Here is an 18,972-nt window from a genome sequence, read left to right on the forward strand (position 1 = left end):
AGGACCTTAATAAATATTTACCCTTAATCCCTTTTTAAAGGAACTTTGGGTTTTAGGAATAAGAATGGGTATATACCCAAGGTCCATTCCCAGTTCCCTGAGGAAAAGAAAGTCAGAGACTGCCTCTGACTATGTCCTAATCTCTACATGGGACCCTGTGCAGGCTGCTACTCCAGGCTGGCAGTCTGGAGAGACTCTCTGCAGTGAGAAGCAGAAACACCTTCAGAGTTGTTTGTGCGGGACAAACAGAATGGATCCTCAGTCAGTGTCCAGAGAAACCTGCAGTTATTTACCCCTTTTCTAAATTAGCTTTGTATCTTTCCCATCTGGATCAAAGAGTTAAAAATCAAAATTTCCCCCCAAGATTTCCTCCCCTCACTATTCCTAATTCTCATCTCTTCAATTCTCAGCGTCTTATCTGAAAGTCAGCCACCATTAACGGATGAATCTTTGCTTGTTAAGAACCTCGTGCCCGAAAAACGTAGGACGTTGCAGTCAGGATTTCGGTTTAGAAAGACTACAGGCCCCAAAATGCAATTTCACATTCCAAAAACTACCATTCCCAACATGCAATGCAGTCAGAGGTCCAAAGGAAAAGAACTGACTGGAACTTGCCAGCCTAGCTGGAAACTTTGCCTTCCCTCAGGCAGAGGAGTGATTTAGAGAAGTCCCAGAGGATATTTTTTTGCAGGAGTGGTCACTCCTTAAATCCAGGCAAGAAAGGGGAGGAGTGTGAGCCGTCCCGCCCCTTCTCCAGTAAATTTCTGCCGCTCCAGGGTTAGCGGCGGGAGTTCGAAGGGCTTGGAGCAGCGGCACACCCTGAGCTCAGCATGGTTTCGGTGACCAGAGCCGTGTTTGGAGACCTGCCCCTGGGAGCAGGGACAGTGGAGAAGTTCCAGCTGCAGTCAGACCAGCTGAGAGTGGACATCATCTCCTGGGGCTGCACCATCACAGCCCTGGAGGTCAAAGACAGGCAGGGCAGAGCCTCAGATGTGGTGCTCGGCTTTGACGAGTTGGAAGGTGGGTTGAATGCCGCCCCGGGCTGCGGACGGGCCCCAGGCCCGGCGCGCACACTGCCCCACACCAGCAGCCTGGGATGCGGCGACCGAGGGGAAGTACCGAGCTTGTGACCGCTGGGATCCGGCCGACTCAGTGTGTTGCGATCCAGTGTTAAAGACAGAGTGAACAGAAACTGCCGTAGCACTTAGCTTCCGGTTATACTTTCAGGCTTTGCCTCAATTAAAAAGTCAGTTGAGGGAAAGATAAAACTGCAGCAACTCTGGAGCGATCTTTGAACCGCCTGATCTCAGAGGGCGGGAGAGGAGACACACAGGCTGGAGCGGGTGTGGCTCCCAGCTCTTTCTCTGGCCGTTTCTGAAGAAGGGGGGAAAAAAATCAAAGACTTGCGTCTTCTACTTCCTTTCTTCTTGATCAGATTCTCTTTGAGGTCTGCTTGTTTCAGAAATGCTCCATAAGGTAAGCTCAGCGGGTGCAGAAGCTTATCTACTTTGTTCTGTGGAGTTTGGTGTCCCGCACCCCCTGGCTAATCAATAATCGTGTACTGGAAGAACATGGAAGACCAACTTGCTGTCGAGAAATGAGTCTCCTTATAACTGGGGTGGATTTTATTCTGCAGGAATCCATGACAGCTAAGAACGTGTATTAATTCATGCATTCAATCATTGTTGATTCAGTTATCTCATTCCAGGAGACAGGTCCCCACCCTCATGCAGCTTGCAGTTTAGATGTGGAGATAGACCTTAGCCAAATAATGGCATAAACAAGTAATTAAAACTGCAACTTCACTGCAGTTTCTTGGGGCAAAGGAAAATGTACATAGGGCTTGCTGTCTCTTGGCACAGTGAATAAGTAGAGAGAAAAAGAGATCGAAGGAAAGTTAGCAAAGGGCAATTGCTTGAGAATTAATTCTCTGCTCAGTGGTAAGCGTGTGGACAAAATCTGTTAGAGAGGAGGTTTGAGGTTTTCCTTTAGGTGTGTGTCTTTCTGTCTGTTTGCTTCTTCAGCAACATAGTCCAGGATGAGGTCAACAGAAAACAGAATTGGTTTTCCCTTAGCAGACTGAAATTGGCTCTTCATTTCCTTAACAAAAATGTTTTCTAAATATTCCTGGGGATTCTATTCCTTGCCCTCTGGTGGGTTGTCTTTAATTGCCTTGGAGCCTCCACAGCTTGGCTTGAAGAAGGTGTAGGTAACATTCAGCAGAATTTCTCTGGTAATTTCAGCAAGCCTATTATAGGAGACTCAGCGGTGGGAATGTGCAGGGGCTGGGAAAATCAGCTCCACTGTCCCGTTACTCTCTACATCCCTTTCAGTTTCTGGGGTGGGTGTTCCTATCTCCTGTCTTCAGAGTCAGAAGACAAGAGAGTTGACAAGTGACAAAAGAGAATGCTTTAGAATCACTTTTGCTGAGTCATCTTTCTTTTAGCATAACCATTTGCTTGGCGGAAACAGAATCACAGAGATTACTTAACTGGTGCAAAATTGCCCATGGAGTCCAAGGAGTATTGGATAGATGACCTAGAATTTCTGAGCCTATAAAGCACTGGAGATGATAAGTGGTGTCTGCTTTTATCACCTCGTTTACATCTCTGCCTTATCACCATTCAGGAGGTAGCTACCCTCCCCTCCCCTTTCCCCACTCGTACACACACTCATTTCTTAATAGTTTTAATTATTTTTTAATTAATTATATTTATTTGCTTGTTTTATTGGGTCCTAGTTGTGGCACTCGGGATCTTTGATCTCTGTTGCAGCATGCAAACTCTTAGTTGTGTCTTGTGGGGTGTATTTCCCGACCAGGGATCAAACCTGGGTCCCCTGTATTGGGAGTGGCGTCTTAGCCACCGGACCACCAGGAAAGTTCCTAATTTCAGTTCTGATATAAGTCACATGGATCTTAAAACAAAAGGCATCTTTGCACAATTCGTTCGAAAAGTGTGCCATGATGATGATATGGCACCTGAGAAGCACCAGATTCTTAGTAGGCATAGAAGTGCCAATTTTGTGAGTGCAGTAATGTTGAATACGTTGTCTCTGTGAGTCTCTGAGTTTTGTGAGAATCTAGATGAAAGAAAGTATTATCATCAAATGTTCTTAAAAGGGAGGAAAAGAAATAGATCCCCTTAGATTACAGTGATCTAGCTTTTATTGACTGTATTGCCCCCCACCCATGTTATTAACATATCTTGAGAGAGTTAAATGGCATTCTTTTGTCAGCATCCATGACTGGCACCACAAAATGCCAGGTCGAATCAAAGCATCTAAAGTATATTCTAGATACTGGGAATTCCCTGGTGGTCCAGTAGTTAGGATTGCGAGCTTCCATTCCAACTGGCAAGTGTGGGGCGGAGGGGCGGGACACAGGTTCCATCCCTGGTCGGGGAACTATATCCTGCAAGCTATGTGGCACAGCAAAATAAAGTGAAGTATTCCAGGTGCTGGATCAAGAGAAACATTTTCAACCTTATGCTGTAATTTAGATAATTTAACTGTTTACTTAAAAAGGAAAGCAAGCTATTTTGAAAAGACAAAGAAGTGTTTAGAATATCAAGTACGATATTCTGATATGTTCAGCCATCTTTAGGGATGAACTTCATATATGTCATTATGAGGGTACAGTTCAGTTCAGTTACTCAGTCTTGTCCGACTCTTTGTGACCCCAAGGACTGCAGCACACCAGGCTTCCCTGTCCATCACCAACTCCCAGAGCCTACTCAAACTCATGTCCATCGCGTCGGTGATACCATCCAACCATCTCATCCTCTGTCGTCCCCTTCTCCTTCTGCCTTCAACCTTTCCCAGCATCAGGATCTTTTCAAATGAGTCAGCTCTATGCATCAGGTGGCCAAAGTATTGGAGTTTCAGCTTCAGAATCAGTCCTTCCAATGAGCATTCAGGACTGATTTCTTTTAGGATGGACTGGTTGGATCTCCTTGCAGTCCAAAGGACTCTCAAGAGTCTTCTCCAACGCCACAGTTCAAAAGCATCATTTCTTTGGTGCTCAGCTTTCTTTATAGTCCAACTTTCACATCCATATATGACTACTGGAAAAACCATAGCTTTGACTAGGTGGACCTTTGTTGGGAAAGTAATTTCTCTGCTTTTTAATATGCTGTTTAGGTTGGTCATAGCTTTTCTTCCAAAGAGCAAGCGTCTTTTAATATCATGGCTGCAGTCACCATCTGCAGTGATTTTGGAGCACCTCCCCCCCAAAAAAAGTGTCTCACTGTTTCTATGAAGTGATGGGACCGAATGTTATGATCTTAGTTTTCTGAATGTTGAGTTTTAAGCCAACTTTTTCACTCTCCTTTTTCACTTTCATCAAGAGGCTCTTTAGTTCTTCTTCACTTTCTGCCATAAGGGTGGTGTCATCTGCATATCTGAGGTTATTGATATTTCTCCCGGCAATCTTGATTCCATCTTGTGCTTCCTCCAGCCCAGCGTTTCTCATGATGTACTCTGCATGTAAGTTAAATAAGCGGGGTGAGAACACATAGCTTTGACGTACTCCTTTCCCGATTTGGAACCAGTCTGTTGTTCTATGTCCAGTTCTAACTGTTGCTTCCTGACCTGCATACACATTTCTGAGAGGGCAGGTCAGGTGGTCTGATATTCCCATCTCTTGAAGAATTTTCCACAGTTTTTGGTGATCCACACAGTCAAAGGCTTTGGTGTAGTCAATAAAGCAAAAGTAGATGTTTTTCTGGAACTCTCTTCCTTTTTCGATGATCCAGCAGATGTTGGCAATTTGATCTCTTGTTCCTCTGCCTTTTCTCAATCCAGCTTGAACATCTGGGAATTCACGATTCATATATTGAAGCCTGGCTTGGAGAACTTTGAGCATTACTTTACTAGCATGTGAGATGAGTGCAATTGTGCAGTAGTTTGAACATTCTTTGGCATTGCCTTTCTTTGGGATTGGGATGAAAACTGACCTTTTCCAGTCCTGTGGCCAGTGCTTTTTCCAGATTTGCTGGCATATTGAGTGCAGCACTTTGACAGCATCATCTTTTAGGATTTGAAATAGCTCAACTGGAATTCTATCACCTCCACTAGCTTTTTTCATATTAATGCTTCCTAAGGCCCACTTGACTTCACATTCCAGGATGTCTGGCTGTAGGTGAGTGATCATACCATCATGGTTAGCTGGGTCATAAAGATCTTTTTTGTATAGTTCTTCTGTGTAATCTGGCCATCTCTTCTTAATATCTTCTGCTTTTGTTAGGTCTATACTATTTCTGTCCTTTATTGTGCTCATCTTTGAATGAAATGTTCCCTTGGTATCTCTAATTTTCTTGAGGAGATCTCTAGTCTTTCCCATTCTTTTGTTTCCTTTGCATTGTTATTTCTTTGCATTGATCACCGAGGAAAGCTTTAGTTATATCTCCTTGCTATTCTTTGGAACTCTGCATTCAAATGGGTATATCTTTCCTTTTCTCCTTTGCCTTTAGCTTCTCTTTTTTTCTTATTATGGGAAGGCTTTCTGATATATTCAGCCGTCTTCAGGGTTGAACTTCATATATGTCATTATGACAAGCATAATTGTCTCAATCATAATAATGTGAATGGCAGCATATTACTATTTTGATCAATTCTAGTGTATTAAAACCCGTGTTAAGAAATTGGCGACAGAAGTTGTGTTTGAGGAAGGAACTCTGGGTAGCTGTGGTTCAGGGATGGGAAGAAGGCTGGATTTTCACTGGATAATCTTTGAATGTCTGAGTAAGTATTATATAAACAAACTGAGGCAAATAGTTTAAAGCAATATGATGTGACAGAGTCAGGGTTTATCTTCACCTTACTATGTCCCCAAAATGTTTTGAGCCACAGGGAAGAGCTAAGCATGGATAATTCCATGAGACATGGTCCTTTTGTAATTTGCAGGTTAGATGTGAGCTCTCTGATTTCCCAGATAGATTATGTAAGCTACTTGGATGATGGCCACGAATGGAGGTCAGAATAGTTCACATACTCCCTAGGAAATGAGATCTTTGTTCTGTAGAATTCTAATGAGGTAAATCATATGATCTTTTAGTTATAGGCTAGAAAAATTAGTAATGCCTCCTGTGAGGTTTTTCTTCTGTCATTTTTTGTATTGAAAATTTTTTTTCTTCTTTTTTGACTTGCTGGGTCTTCGTTGTAGTGTGCAGGCTTTTCTAGTTGTGACATGCAGGCTTAGTTGCCCCTAGGCATACGGCACCTTAGTTCCCTGACCAGGGATCAAACCTATGTCCCCTGGTTTGGAAGGCTGATTCTTTACCACTGGACCACCAGGAAAGTCCCTTGAAAATATTTTAAAATGTTTTTTCATCTGCGTGTCCCACTTGCAGTCGTTATGACTTCTTTCAAAACCTTGGTGAGAATATTTGCTCATGAGCTACAGGTATAAATAATCTACCCAGATAATCAACACAATTCTTTTCCTTTCATCTTCACCTCAGTTGCCACCAACACCCAGCTATCACTGCCGTGAGAGGCATTATGAAAAGATTAGAAAAAAAATCAACTTAGTGCTTTTAGAAAACCTGAGTTTATAAGAGGTGGTGGGAGGAAAAGGGACCAGTTTAGAGGCTGCAGTTTCATATTACAGATGCCCAAGAGTATCCTTTTAGAAGCATTAAGGATTCCTAGTTTAAATTCTCTGCTTTGTCCCTTATAGCTCTGTGACCTTGGGCAAATTATTTAACCTCTCTAGAACTCTTTCCTCACCTGAAACAAATAGATAATGATTAAACATGCTATTGGCTATGATTGTGTCTGACTATATTGAACAATGAATAATTTTAATCGTCTTTACTTCCTTTGCCCCCAAATATCTTCCTTCACACTCCTCGAACATACTATTTCACTTTGTTAACACTGCACAAAATGGCATGGAGATTCATTTGGGACAACCGGTAGCGATTGTAAAACATATAAAAGATTTGGGATGTTTAAAGTGCTCGTCAATTAAACTAGTGTGGATTTTCCTCAAAAGGCCAAAAGAACGTCATTCAGGGTGTGGAGGGTTTGTCTGAGAATCCTGAGCAATTTTAAATCAGACTTTTAGGGCACTCTTGTTGAGGTTTGGGCAGTCTGAGGTTGATGTCATAGCTAGAATCCTTGGGATGTTTGAGGAGTGGAGAAGACCATACCCCGTTTATTAATGTATTCTGGCCAGTCCCTTGCCCAGAAAAAAGGGACAAACTTTTTCTCTACCCTTTACCCTACATCAGTTCAGTTCATTCATTCAGTTGTGTCCAACTCTTTGCGACACATGGACTGCAGCATGCCAGGTCTCCCTGTCCATCACCAACTCTTGGAGATTACTCAAACTCAGGCCCATTGAGTCGGTAATAGCATCAAACCATCTCATCCTCTGTTGTCCCCTTCTCCTTCTGCCTTCAACCTTTCCCAGCATCAGGATCTTTTCAAATGAGTCAGCTCTATGCATCAGGTGGCCAAAGTATTGGAGTTTCAGCTTCAGAATCAGTCCTTCCAATGAGCATTCAGGACTGATTTCTTTTAGGATGGACTGGTTGGATCTCCTTGCAGTCCAAGGGACTCTCAAGAGTCTTCTCCAACACCACAGTTCAAAAGCATCAATTCTTTGGTGCTCAACTTTCTTTATAGTCCAACTCTCCCATCCATACATGACTACTGGAAAAACCATAGCCTTGACTAGATGGACCTTTGTTGGCGAAGTAATGTAAACTGTTGGAACTTTTTAATATACTGTCTAGGTTGGTCAAAATTTTTCTTCCAAGGAGTAAGCGTCTTTTAATTTTATGGCTGCAGTCACCATCTGCAGTGATTTTGGAGCCCCCCAAAATAAAGTCTGCCACTTTTTTCAACAGTTTCTTCATCTATTTGCCGTGAAGTGATGGAACCAAATGCCATCTGAATGTTCAGCTTTAAGCCAAATTTTTCACTGTCCTTTTTCACTTTCATCAAGAGGCTCTTTAGTTCTTCACTTTCTGCCATAAGGGTGGTGTCATCTGCATATCTGAGGTTATTGATATTTCTCCCGGCAATCTTGATTCCATCTTGTGCTTCCTCCAGCTTTCTCATGATGTACTCTGCACGTAAGTTAAATAAGCAGGGTGAGAATATACAGCCTTGACGTACTCCTTTCCCAATTTGGAACCAGTCTGTAGTTCTATGTCCAGTTCTAACTGTTGCTTCCTGACCTGCATACACATTTCTCAGGAATTTCCCATTTCTTGAAGAATTTTCCACAGTTTATTGTGATCCACAAAGGCTTTGGCATAGTCACTAAAGCAAAAGTAGATGTTTTTCTGGAACTCTCTTCCTTTTTCAATGATCCAGCAGATGTTGGCAATTTGGTCTCTGATTCCTCTGCCTTTTCTAAAACCAGCTTGAACGTCTGGAAGTTCATGGTTCACATGTTGAAGCCTGGCTTGGAGAACTTTGAGCATTACTTTGCTAGCATGTGAGATGAGTGCAGTTGTGCAGTAGTTTGAACATTCTTTGGCATTGCCTTTCTTTGGGATTGGAATGAAAACTGACCTTTTCCAGTCCTGTGGCCACTGCTGAGTTTTCCAAATTTGCTGGCATATTGAGTGCAGCACTTTGACAGCATCATCTTTTAGGATTTGAAATAGCTCAACTTGAATTCCATCACCTCCACTAGCTTTTTTCATAGTGATGCTTCCTAAGGCCCACTTAACTTGACATTCCAGGATGTCTGGCTCTAGGTGAGTGATCACATCATCATGATTATCTGAGTCGTGAAGATCTCTTTTGTACAGTTCTTCTATGTATTCTTGCCACCTCTTCTTAATATCTTCTGCTTCTGTTAGCTCCATATCATTTCTGTCCTTTATTGAGCCCATCTTTGCATGAAATGTTTCCTTAGTATCTCTAATTTTCTTGAAGAGATCTCTAGTCTTTCCTTTTCTTTTGTTTTCCTCTATTTCTTTTCACTGATCAATGAGGAAGTCTTTTATCATCTCCATTTTATTCTTTGGAACTCTGCATTCAAATGGGTATATCTTTCCTTTTCGCCTTTGCTTTGGGCTTCTTTTTTTTTTTTACAGCTATTTGTAAGCCCTCCTCAGGCAGCTATTTTGATTTTTTGCAGGTCTTTTTCTTGGGATTGGTCTTGCTCCCTGTCTCCTGTACAATGTCACGAACCTCCGTCCATAGTTCATCAGGCACTCTGTCTATCAGATCTAGTCCCTTAAGTCTATTTCTCCCTTCCACTGTATAATCATAAGGGATTTGATTTAGTCATACCTGAATTGTCTAGTGGCTTTCCCTACTTTCTTCAATTGAAGTCTGAATTTGGCAATAAGATGTTCATGATCTGAGCCACAGTCATCTCCCGGTAGTGTTTTGCTGACTGTATAGAGCTTTTCCATCTTTGGCTGCAACGAATATAATCAATCTGATTTCGGTGTTGACCATCTGGTGATGTCCATGTGTAGAGTCTTCTCTTGTGTTGTTGGAAGAGGGTGTTTTCTATGACCAGTGCATTCTCTTAGCAGAACTCTGTTAGCCTTTGCCCTGCTTCATTCTGTACTCCAAGGCCAAATTTGCCTGTTACTCCAGGTGTTTCTTGACTTCCTGCTTTTGCAGGAAGGACGTCTTTATAATGAAAAGGACTTCTTTTTTGGGTGTTCTAAAAGGTCTTGTAGGTCTCCATGGAACGGTTCAACTTCAGCTTCTTCAGCATTACTGGTCGGGGCATAGACTTGGATTACTGTGATAGTGAATGGTTTGCCTTGGAGACAGACAGAGATCATTCTGTTGTTTTTTGAGACTGCATGCAAGTACTGCATTTCGGACTCTTTTGTTGAGTATGATGGCTACTCCATTTCTTCTGAGGGATTCTTGCCCATAGTAGTAGATATAATGGTCATCTGAGTTAAATTCACCCATTCCAGTCCATTTTGGTTTGCTGATTCCTAAAATGTCAGTGTTCACTCTTGCCATCTCTTGTTTGACCACTTCCAGTTTGCCTTGATTCATGGACCTGATGTTCCAGGTTTCTATGCAATATTTCTCTTTGCAGCATCTGACCTTGCTTCCATCACCTGTCACATTCACACCTGGGTGTTGCTTTTGCTTTGGCTCCATCTCTTCATTCTTTCTGGAGTCATTTCTCCACTCTTCTCCAGTAGCATGTTGGGCACCTACTGATCTGGGGTGTTCATCTTTCAGTGTTCTATGTTTTTGTCTTTTCATACTGCTGATGGGGTTCTCAAGGCAAAAATACTGAATGGTTTGCCATTCCCTTCTCCAGTGGACCACGTTTTGTCAGACCTCTCCACCATGACCAATCCATCTTGGGTGGCCCTACGTGGCATGGCTCATAGTTTCATTGAGTTAGACAGGGCTGTGGTCCATGTCATTAGATTGGTTAGTTTTCTGTGACTGTGGCTTTCAGTCTGTCTGCCCTCTGATGGAGAAGGATAGAGGCTTATGGAAGCCTCCTGATGGTAGAAACTGACTGAGGAAACTGAGTTTTGTTTTGGTGGGCGGGGCCATGCCCAGTAAATCTTTAATCCAATTTTCTGTTGATGGGTGGAGCTGTGTTCCCTCCCTGCTATCTACCTGTGGCCAAACATCAGTTACTGACTAGATTAAACCAGCATTCTTGGCTTGACCTAGAAACTGCCCTTTTTCATGGAAAATAGTATTTTCTGCATTTCAGAAACAAGCTTCTTAGCCCTATTCAGACTTTGGGGGACTGTCACTTTTTGTAATTTGGATTTGATTTAAAAGCTTAGTAATAGGGACTTATGTGGTGGTCCAGTGGTTAAGAATCCACCTTCCAATGCATGAGACTTGGGTTCTGGTCAGGGAGCTAAGATCCCACATGCCAACGGGCGACTAAGCCCAAGGATCTCAAGGAGAGGCTCTTGTGCTGCGACTAGAGAAAGCCTGTGTGCTGCAACAAAAAGTTGCTGTGCTTTTTCTTACAAAGACCCAGTGAAGTAAAAAAAACACTTAGTAACGTAGGAAGTAATATAAAATCCATTTGTTCTGAGGAGTTTCTCAGAGACCGTTAGATGCAGTCATTTCTGCTATCCTTACCATTTAATCCTTAAAAACTCTTCATCTAAACCAAGGGTTGAAAAGTGTGGGCTTATTAATTGTTGCTAGAAAGTTGTCCCTTCTGAGAGAATTCTTGCAAGTCCATGATGCAGCTTGCTGTTGAATTTATCCTTGTCTCTGATGCCAAGCATGTGGCTGGCAACGAGTAGGGGCTTGGTGTACACCAGCTGAATGAATCAAGGTAGGAGTCAAAAGGAGATGTAGCTAAATGATTTTTGAGCAGAAGTCCTGCTTTTCACATTTCGAGCTCCTGGAAAGCAAATGAAATTTGTTCCACATTATATGTCATCAGGGAAAGGGAAATTAAAACAACATTGAGACCTATTAGAATGGCCAAAGCCCAGAACACTGACAACACCAAATGCTGGCAAGCACATGGAGCAACAGGAACTGTCATTCGTTGCTGGGAATACAAAATGGTATAGCTACTTTAGGAGATTGTTGGCAGTTTCTTGCAAGATTAAACATACTCTTATCATATGGTCCAGCAGTCACATTCCTTGCTTTTACTCAAGGGAGTTAAAAATATATGTCCATACAAAAACCTGCATATGAATATTTGTAGTAGCTTTATCCATAATTGCCAAAACTTGGAAGCAACCAAGATGCCCTTTTATAGGTGAATGGATAAGTAAACTGTGGTACATCCAGACAACGGAATATTATGCTGTACTAGAAAGAAATCAGTTCACAAAAATATATGGAGCAACCTTAAATGGCATGTTATTAAGTGAAAGAAGCCCGTTTGAAAAGCGTATGCACACATATACTCAAATATTAAAGGGAATACGCAGATCTACATAGGAGGGAATTCCCTGGCATTCCAGTGGTTAGGACTGTGAGTTTCCACTGCAGGAGGAACTCAGTTGATCCTCGGCCAGGGAACTGGTGGGGCTTCCCTTGTAGCTCAGTTGGTAAAGAATCTACCTGCAATGCAAGAGACCTGAGTTCGATTCCTCGGTTGGGAAAATCCCCTAGAGAAGGCAATGGCAACCCACTCCAGTATTCTTGCCTGGAGAATCCCACGGCCAGAGGAATTTGGCAGGCTACAGTTCATGGGGTCGCAAGAGTCGGACACAACTTAGCGACTAAACCACCACCACCACCACCACCACCAGGGAACTGGGATCCTGCGAGCCATGTTACGTGGCCAAAACAACAAGCAAAAAAAAATAAATAAACAATATAGATATACATACAAATATAAATGGTGGACTTCCCTGGTGGTCCAGTGGTTAAGCATCTGCCTGTCAATGAAGGGGACATAGGTTCAGTTCCTCACCTGGGAAGGTTCCACATGCTGTGGGACAAGTAAATCAGAGCACCACAACTGCTGGAGCCTGCATGCCCTGGAGCCCAGCTCCCATGCTCCTCAACAGGAGGAGCCACTGCCGTGAGAAGCTTGTGCACTGCAGCTAGCGAGTAGCTCGTGTGCAGCAACAAAGACCCAGCGCAGCCAAAAAAAAAAAAAGAATATTAACAGTGGTTCTCTCTAGTGAGAAGATCAGGATGATTTCAGTTTCTTCTCTGAGCTTTAGTCTTTTAAAATGTTTGTAAAGAATATGAGTTACTTTTGGAAAGGGGAAGGGTCATATGTAAAGAACACCAATTTTCCCTGCTTCCATGCACACATGGTATGCCCATGTTGTTGATACTTACAGCTGCCCTCAGAAGGAAGTGGTGGGCAGCAGTGTGAGCCTCATCTTTGGTTTGAGGTTTTAAAATCACTGTCATCCCATATCCTTGCAGGGTACCTCCAAAAGCAGCCCTACTTTGGAGCTGTGGTTGGCAGGGTGGCCAACCGAATTGCCAAAGGAACGTTCATGTTGGATGGGAAGGAGTATAAACTGGCCATTAACAACGGGCCCAACAGCCTGCATGGAGGAGTCAAAGGGTTTGACAAGGTGAGCTGAAGTCATTTCACAGTGTCCTCACCTGGCAGACTTCACTGAGTACCTTCAAGCATGCCTTGCCTTTGCCAGGCACAGCCCTAGGCCCTAGAGTCAATGCGTGATAGGGTGATCCAGGAAAGAGGCTGCTCATGGTTTGGGCCTGGGGGGACGCAGATTGCTGACTGTGTTCCAGCACCCAGCTGTCTCTAGCTAATCTGACTATAGTAGGCAGGGGAGCCCCTGACTGAAAGGATGACAACCTTTGACTTAGGAAAGACAGGAAACGAACGCCTGTCTCACAGTTTTGGGATCAGAGAGTTGACTTTAGGCAGAACAGAAAAGTGGATTAAAGACAATATGTACCACTTCCTGCACAAATCATTTGCATATATTATCTCCCACTCTTATTAGAACCCCGTATTATCACCAGATGAGAAATCTGAGGCCCTGAAAGGCCACACAACTCATAAGTTGGGCTGCCTGACCCAAAGCCCTCATTCCTATACTACAATTGCTGGTGTCTGCCATAGTCACTGGCATACCCCCAACCCAACATCCCCCTAGTATCGGTCTATAAGCTCTTCCCCAAACCCCGACTGGCATGTATTGTGCTGCCATATCCAGGCCACCCTTCCAGTGAAGGGTCTCATGCCTCAAAATGACGTCAGATTCTCCCCAGTTCTCCCTTTCCACATCAGCTCCCATCCTGTAAGTGAATTCCTGGAAAAGCAGGTTAGGAAAACAAATTGATCAGACAGCTTCTCCCTGAGGTGGGAATGCCTGGCTTCCTGTTCTTTCCTAGTTGTGTGGGAGTCTGCAGGTTAAGCTCAGTGATTCTCTTACTAGTCTAATTTCAGAGAGGTAATTTTGGTAGTTAGCTTTCCTTTAAATTATACCACCCAGGTTATTTCCTAGAGAAAAGCCAGAGAAGACAGAAACATATATGGCATATTAACAATCACAATTTCTTCTTTTCTACCTCTTAACCACCAGCTATCCTGATGAAGGAAGTTGGTCACTCTCTGTTTCCCCTGTTCTATCAGCTTCCTGTCTGTGGCTTAGAACCAGACAGCCCCGTTACTTCCCCTTTCCTCCATGATGAAACTCCTCATGCCAGAGATGGCTGAAGGCAGAGGATGGCTTCTGTCCTGGCAATATTAGGGCAGAGGGTCTCTGGAATATGCCAGGTCCATGGGCAAACCCCAACCAGAGGAAGTTAGCTTCAGCTCTGTTTGGCCAGGGGTCTTCAGAGGAGCCTCAGCACCTTGTTCTAGCTTGTTCCTGCGGCCTCTGTTCCACATGGAGTTTTCTGTGGTGTTAAGTACAGGGCACGCCCTGTAGGAACAAACACATGAAGATAGTGAGTGTTTATATCCTTCTCTGCCGTGTGTTTACTGAGCCTCTTCTGTGAACCAGGGAGCATAATAGGATGGAGATTGCTGATACTCCAGTATAGTGAGTATCATGTAGTAAGTTACATGAATAACAGTTATAGGCAATGAGCCCCATAATATAGATGCCAGAAGTGTGCTACAGGAACTGGTATTAATGGCAGCTAGGGAGGTTGGAGTTGAATTGTTCTTCAAGAAAAGATAACATGTCATTTAATAAGTGGATATTTGAGAGAGTGGCTGTGCAACAGCTCACAGAGGGTGGGGAAAGACTTGGAATATAATCATGAAGCCATTGAAAGCTTTAGGACACTAGGTTTTCATGGAGCAACATGAGCAGTATCACATGAACTTCGTTTTCAGTTTTGTTTGATCTCAACAATTACTGCATAATTGTCAGTTTGCAGGTAATTGTTTTCTTATTTATACCAACACATTTTTTTAACAATGAAATTTGAATAACCTGACAGGACTAGAAATGGTGTAAGTAGGCCAAGAGAAAAAAATTTGGAAGTTTTCAGGAAAATTTGGAAACTACTGAATCAGGGAAATCCTCCTGTGAATAGGAATTGTATTTTCCACTTTATCTGATGATATTGACTTACACAAAAATCTTTCCATTGTATCCTTTCTCTAAAGGAGAAAAACTAGGTAGCAAGTTAAGACCATTTTATTTCAGATATTTTATTTATAAAATTTCCCATTTGGGGGATTCCTTTTTCGTTCAGTTCAGTTCAGTTCAGTCTCTCAGTCATATCTGACACTTTGCAACCCAATGGACTGCAGCACGCCAGGCTTCCCTGTCCGTCACCAACTCCCGGAGCTTGCTCAAACTCATGTCCATCGAGTCGGTGATGCCATCCAACCATCTCATCCTCTGTTGTCCCCTTCTCCTGCCTTCAATCTTTCCCAGCATCAGGGTCTTTTCCAATGTGTCAGTTCTTCACATCAGGTGCCCAAAGTATTGGAGTTTCAGTTTCAGCATCTGTCCTTCCAATGAATATTCAGGACTGAGTTCCTTTAGGATTGACTTTAATTGACCTTTTTCTTTAATCACACATATACCAGGTTTTATATTTTAAGTGTCTCAAAAGTTCACCATTTCCAGGAGATAATTAGGGTGTAAAATTAATTTTTTACCAAGGTCACTGAATTTGTTTCAAATACCAGCTGCTTTCACTGTAGGTGAAGGCAGAGACCTCCCTTCCTACCGGGCTTCACTTCCTGGCAAATGTAGTGTCAGTGAGAGATGCAGGCCATGTCAGGAGTGGGTAGGCAGAGCCTGGGCTCATGGGCCACTCTTATGGCCCACACAAGTTACTGTCTCCCAAGTCTATTTGGAATGACAGTGTTTGGTCTCAACTCTGCTGTTGAAAATGAAGATTGGCATAAAATATTCACTGAAAGTAAAGGTGTGGAATAGTGTAGACTGTCGGGCTAAGTTTGAACCCTAGCTCTGTCACTCATTACATGTATGACTTTAAACAAGATTTTTTTCCCTTTAAATAACTGCATCAAGTGTGAAAGGGTTCTACTCCATCCTCTAGAATGTGGGAGGTAGAGTTAACACTGCCCACTTTAAGGGCAAGTTAACACCACTGAACTCAGTTTGCTAATCTGTAAAATGGGGGTAATGATATTAGTTGTACCCATATGAAATTACGAGTGCACAACTGTTTTGACCTACAAAAATGGTAATTTTAGTTGGTTCAGCCAAATCCTTATCAAATGGTTTGTGTAAAGCACCAGGTCAGTGGCTAATGAGCACCCAACAAATGAAGGTCTCATGTCAGCAAAGGTCCCCTTTACTAGTGATCCCAGGGCTCCCCAAAGGGACTGGAGGTCTCTGGCTACCTCATCCTCTGATGGTGTAGAATAAGGAGTCAGGTTCTAGGATTAGACCACTTGATTGAAATCCAGCGTTTTACTAGCTGTGTGGCCTGGAACAAGCAGTTTATCCTTTCTGAGCTTCTGCTCTCTCATCTTTAAAAGAGGATAATGGTACCCACTTTAAGTCAGTCCTGAGACAGAAAAGATAGTGTGTGTGATGTTTCTAGTGAGTCCCTGGGCTCATAATGGGCACTCGATAAGGCACAGAAGATTACGTACAAATTTCAGGTGTATAACATAGTGATTCATAATTTTTAAAGATTACATTCCATTTAAAGTTATTATAGGCTCTTCCCTGATGGTTCAGTAGTAAGACCCAGGTTCAATCCCTGGTGCTGAAATATCCCACATGCTGCAGAGCTACTAAGCGCGTGTACCACAACTACTGAGCTTGTGCTCTGGAGCCTGGGAACCACAGCTACTGAAGCCCGCACCCCTAGAGCCCATGCTCTGCCACAAGAGAAGCCCCCGCAATGAGAAGCCCACACATTGCAACTAGAGAGTAGCCCCTACTCGCTGCAACTGTAGAAAAGCCCGTGCAACAATGAAGACCCAGTGCAGCCAAAAAAAAAAAATTAACCTCTTCTCTAAATCAAAGTTACTATAAGTGAAAGTGAAAGTCGCTCAGCCATGTCCAACTCTTTGTGACCCCATGGACTATACAGTCCTTGGAATTCTCCAGGCCAGAATAGTGGAGTGGGTAGCATTTCCCTTCTCCAGGGGATCTCCCCAACCCAGGGATCAAACCCAGGTCTCCCACATTGCAGGCGGATTCTTTACCAGCTGAGCCACAAGGGAAGCTATTGGCTATATTCCCCATGCTGTACAATATATCCTTGTAGGTTATTTATTTTATACATAGATGTTTGTACGTTTAATCCTCTATCCTTACAGTAACCCCAGTGGCAACACCAGTTTGTTCTACCTGAGAGTCTGCTCCTGTTTTGTTATCCTCACTAGTTTTACTTTTTAGGTTCCAAGCTGTCCTTAAATGTTGCAATGTGGCATTTAGCTCAGCACTGGAGTGACTAAGTAGCTTTGAAAACACTTTCTTCCAGGTCCTCTGGACCCCTCGGGTGCTGTCAAATGGTGTTGAGTTCTCACGGGTCAGTCCAGATGGTGAGGAAGGCTACCCTGGAGAGTTAAAAGTCTGGGTGACGTACACGCTGGATGGCGGCGAGCTCGTGGTCAACTATCGAGCACAGGCCAGTCAGACCACCCCGGTCAATCTGACCAATCATTCTTACTTCAACCTGGCCGGCCAGGTAAGTGAACTTGCCTCTGCTCACCTGCTGTAGTGTGAAGAGTCACTTGCCTCTCCTCTCTTGCATTGAGCTTTGTGGAATGACCTGGGGGTGGGGGGTGGGGGGCTGTGACTGAAGAGACTAACCCATTATGGAATTACTCTGGAGATGGGGTCACCCTTGGAGTGAAGAACAGCACCCAGCAAAGCATCTGACTCATAGTAGCTGCTCAACAAATGGAAATTATAGGGAAGGGAGTACACTGAGTAGCTTGTGCTGCCCACATGTTCAGACAGGTAAAACTAGCAATTTCAAGAACTCCTTCTCATCTGGGACTTCCCAGGTGGTCCAGTGGCTAAGACTCTGAGCTCCCAAAGCAGGGGTCCCAGGTTCGATCCCTGGTCAGGGAACTAGATCCCACATGCTGAAACTAATAAGAGTTCATATGCTGCGACTAACAGTTTGCATGCCACAACTGAAGATCCTCCAGGCTCAGCCAAATAAATAAATAAAAATATTTAAAAAAAAAAGAATTCCCTCTCCTCTGTGACAAGGGCTTACATTTGCTTCCCCTGTTTCACTCCTCTCCCTCCCCTAAAAATTACTTCTAAGTAAGGCATTTTCCACATTGGATCCTTGGAAGTGTACTTAGCCCAGTCCCTTTTAGGAAATGCTGTCAGTATCGGGGTGCTCCCACTGTACAAACCCACCTGAAGAGTGCTGTGAAGACACTGAGAGACCCTCTTAGGTAATTCCTTCTAAACTACCTCATTCCTCCCAACCGTACGTAATATTTTAGCTTATTGAGGAAGCTGTTACATGACACAGAATAAAAGGCTTAGCTAAACTCTAGATTCTGTCTATGACTTTCTCTTCATCTGAGAAGCTCATCATTGTTCACTATACTTGAATCACTTTGGCATGATTTCCTACCACAAGGTGATGTTCACAGCCAGCTAGTAATACCTTACATTTTTATACTTTTTCGGAGTTTGCTGGTGATATGCTGATTTTTTTCTAGAATCTTTTCAAATAGCATGAGCTAATTTGTTCTTACATAATTTCCAAAGCTCTTCCTTTGAAAATAAGAAAGATGGTTCTTCACTTGCTCATTCCTTATGTTCAAGAACCATCCTTCTTGAGATCTTAAACCAAAAAAAAATAATAATAATAAGACAAACATGCACAAGCCATAAAAGACTGCAGTCATAAGCATAAAACCCCATTTTAAAAAATAAGTTCAGAAAGAAACTTCACAGAAATAACACAGAATATTAATGGTATTATGTGGGTAGCAGATCATGGTGGTTTTTCACTGTTTTCCACATTTTGTAACCAAGGGGGTGGTCTAAAGGAATAGATTGAGAAATAGAGAAATTAGGTGTGAAGTATTACATCTGCCTGTGTGTTCCAATGAAGGACACAAAATGGGGACGTAAGGTTCACTAAGGCTCTTTCTGTTTACCCGAGAGG

The 18,972-nt window shown here is 43.1% G+C and overlaps 1 protein-coding gene across 5 annotated transcripts in view; it reads left to right on the forward strand.

Moving 5' to 3' along the window:
- Positions 1-579: 579 nt before the first annotated feature.
- Positions 580-18,972, forward strand: part of GALM (galactose mutarotase) — a 65,833-nt gene continuing 47,440 nt past the window's right edge. Inside the window, exons 1-3 of one of the 5 annotated variants that reach the window (XM_070477091.1) lie at positions 580-1,020; positions 12,832-12,986; positions 17,314-17,520. In XM_070477091.1, coding sequence (XP_070333192.1) covers positions 831-1,020; positions 12,832-12,986; positions 17,314-17,520 — 552 coding nt within the window. In that variant the 5' untranslated portion in view covers positions 580-830. Of the gene's footprint in view, positions 1,021-1,180; positions 1,477-12,831; positions 12,987-17,313; positions 17,521-18,972 lie in introns of those variants that run through there. The other 4 variants (XM_070477097.1, XM_070477108.1, XM_020897291.2 and 1 more) reach the window with 4 other exon arrangements.

Source organism: Odocoileus virginianus, chromosome 2, assembly GCF_023699985.2.
Source record: "Odocoileus virginianus isolate 20LAN1187 ecotype Illinois chromosome 2, Ovbor_1.2, whole genome shotgun sequence".
Classification (NCBI taxonomy): domain Eukaryota; kingdom Metazoa; phylum Chordata; class Mammalia; order Artiodactyla; family Cervidae; genus Odocoileus; species Odocoileus virginianus.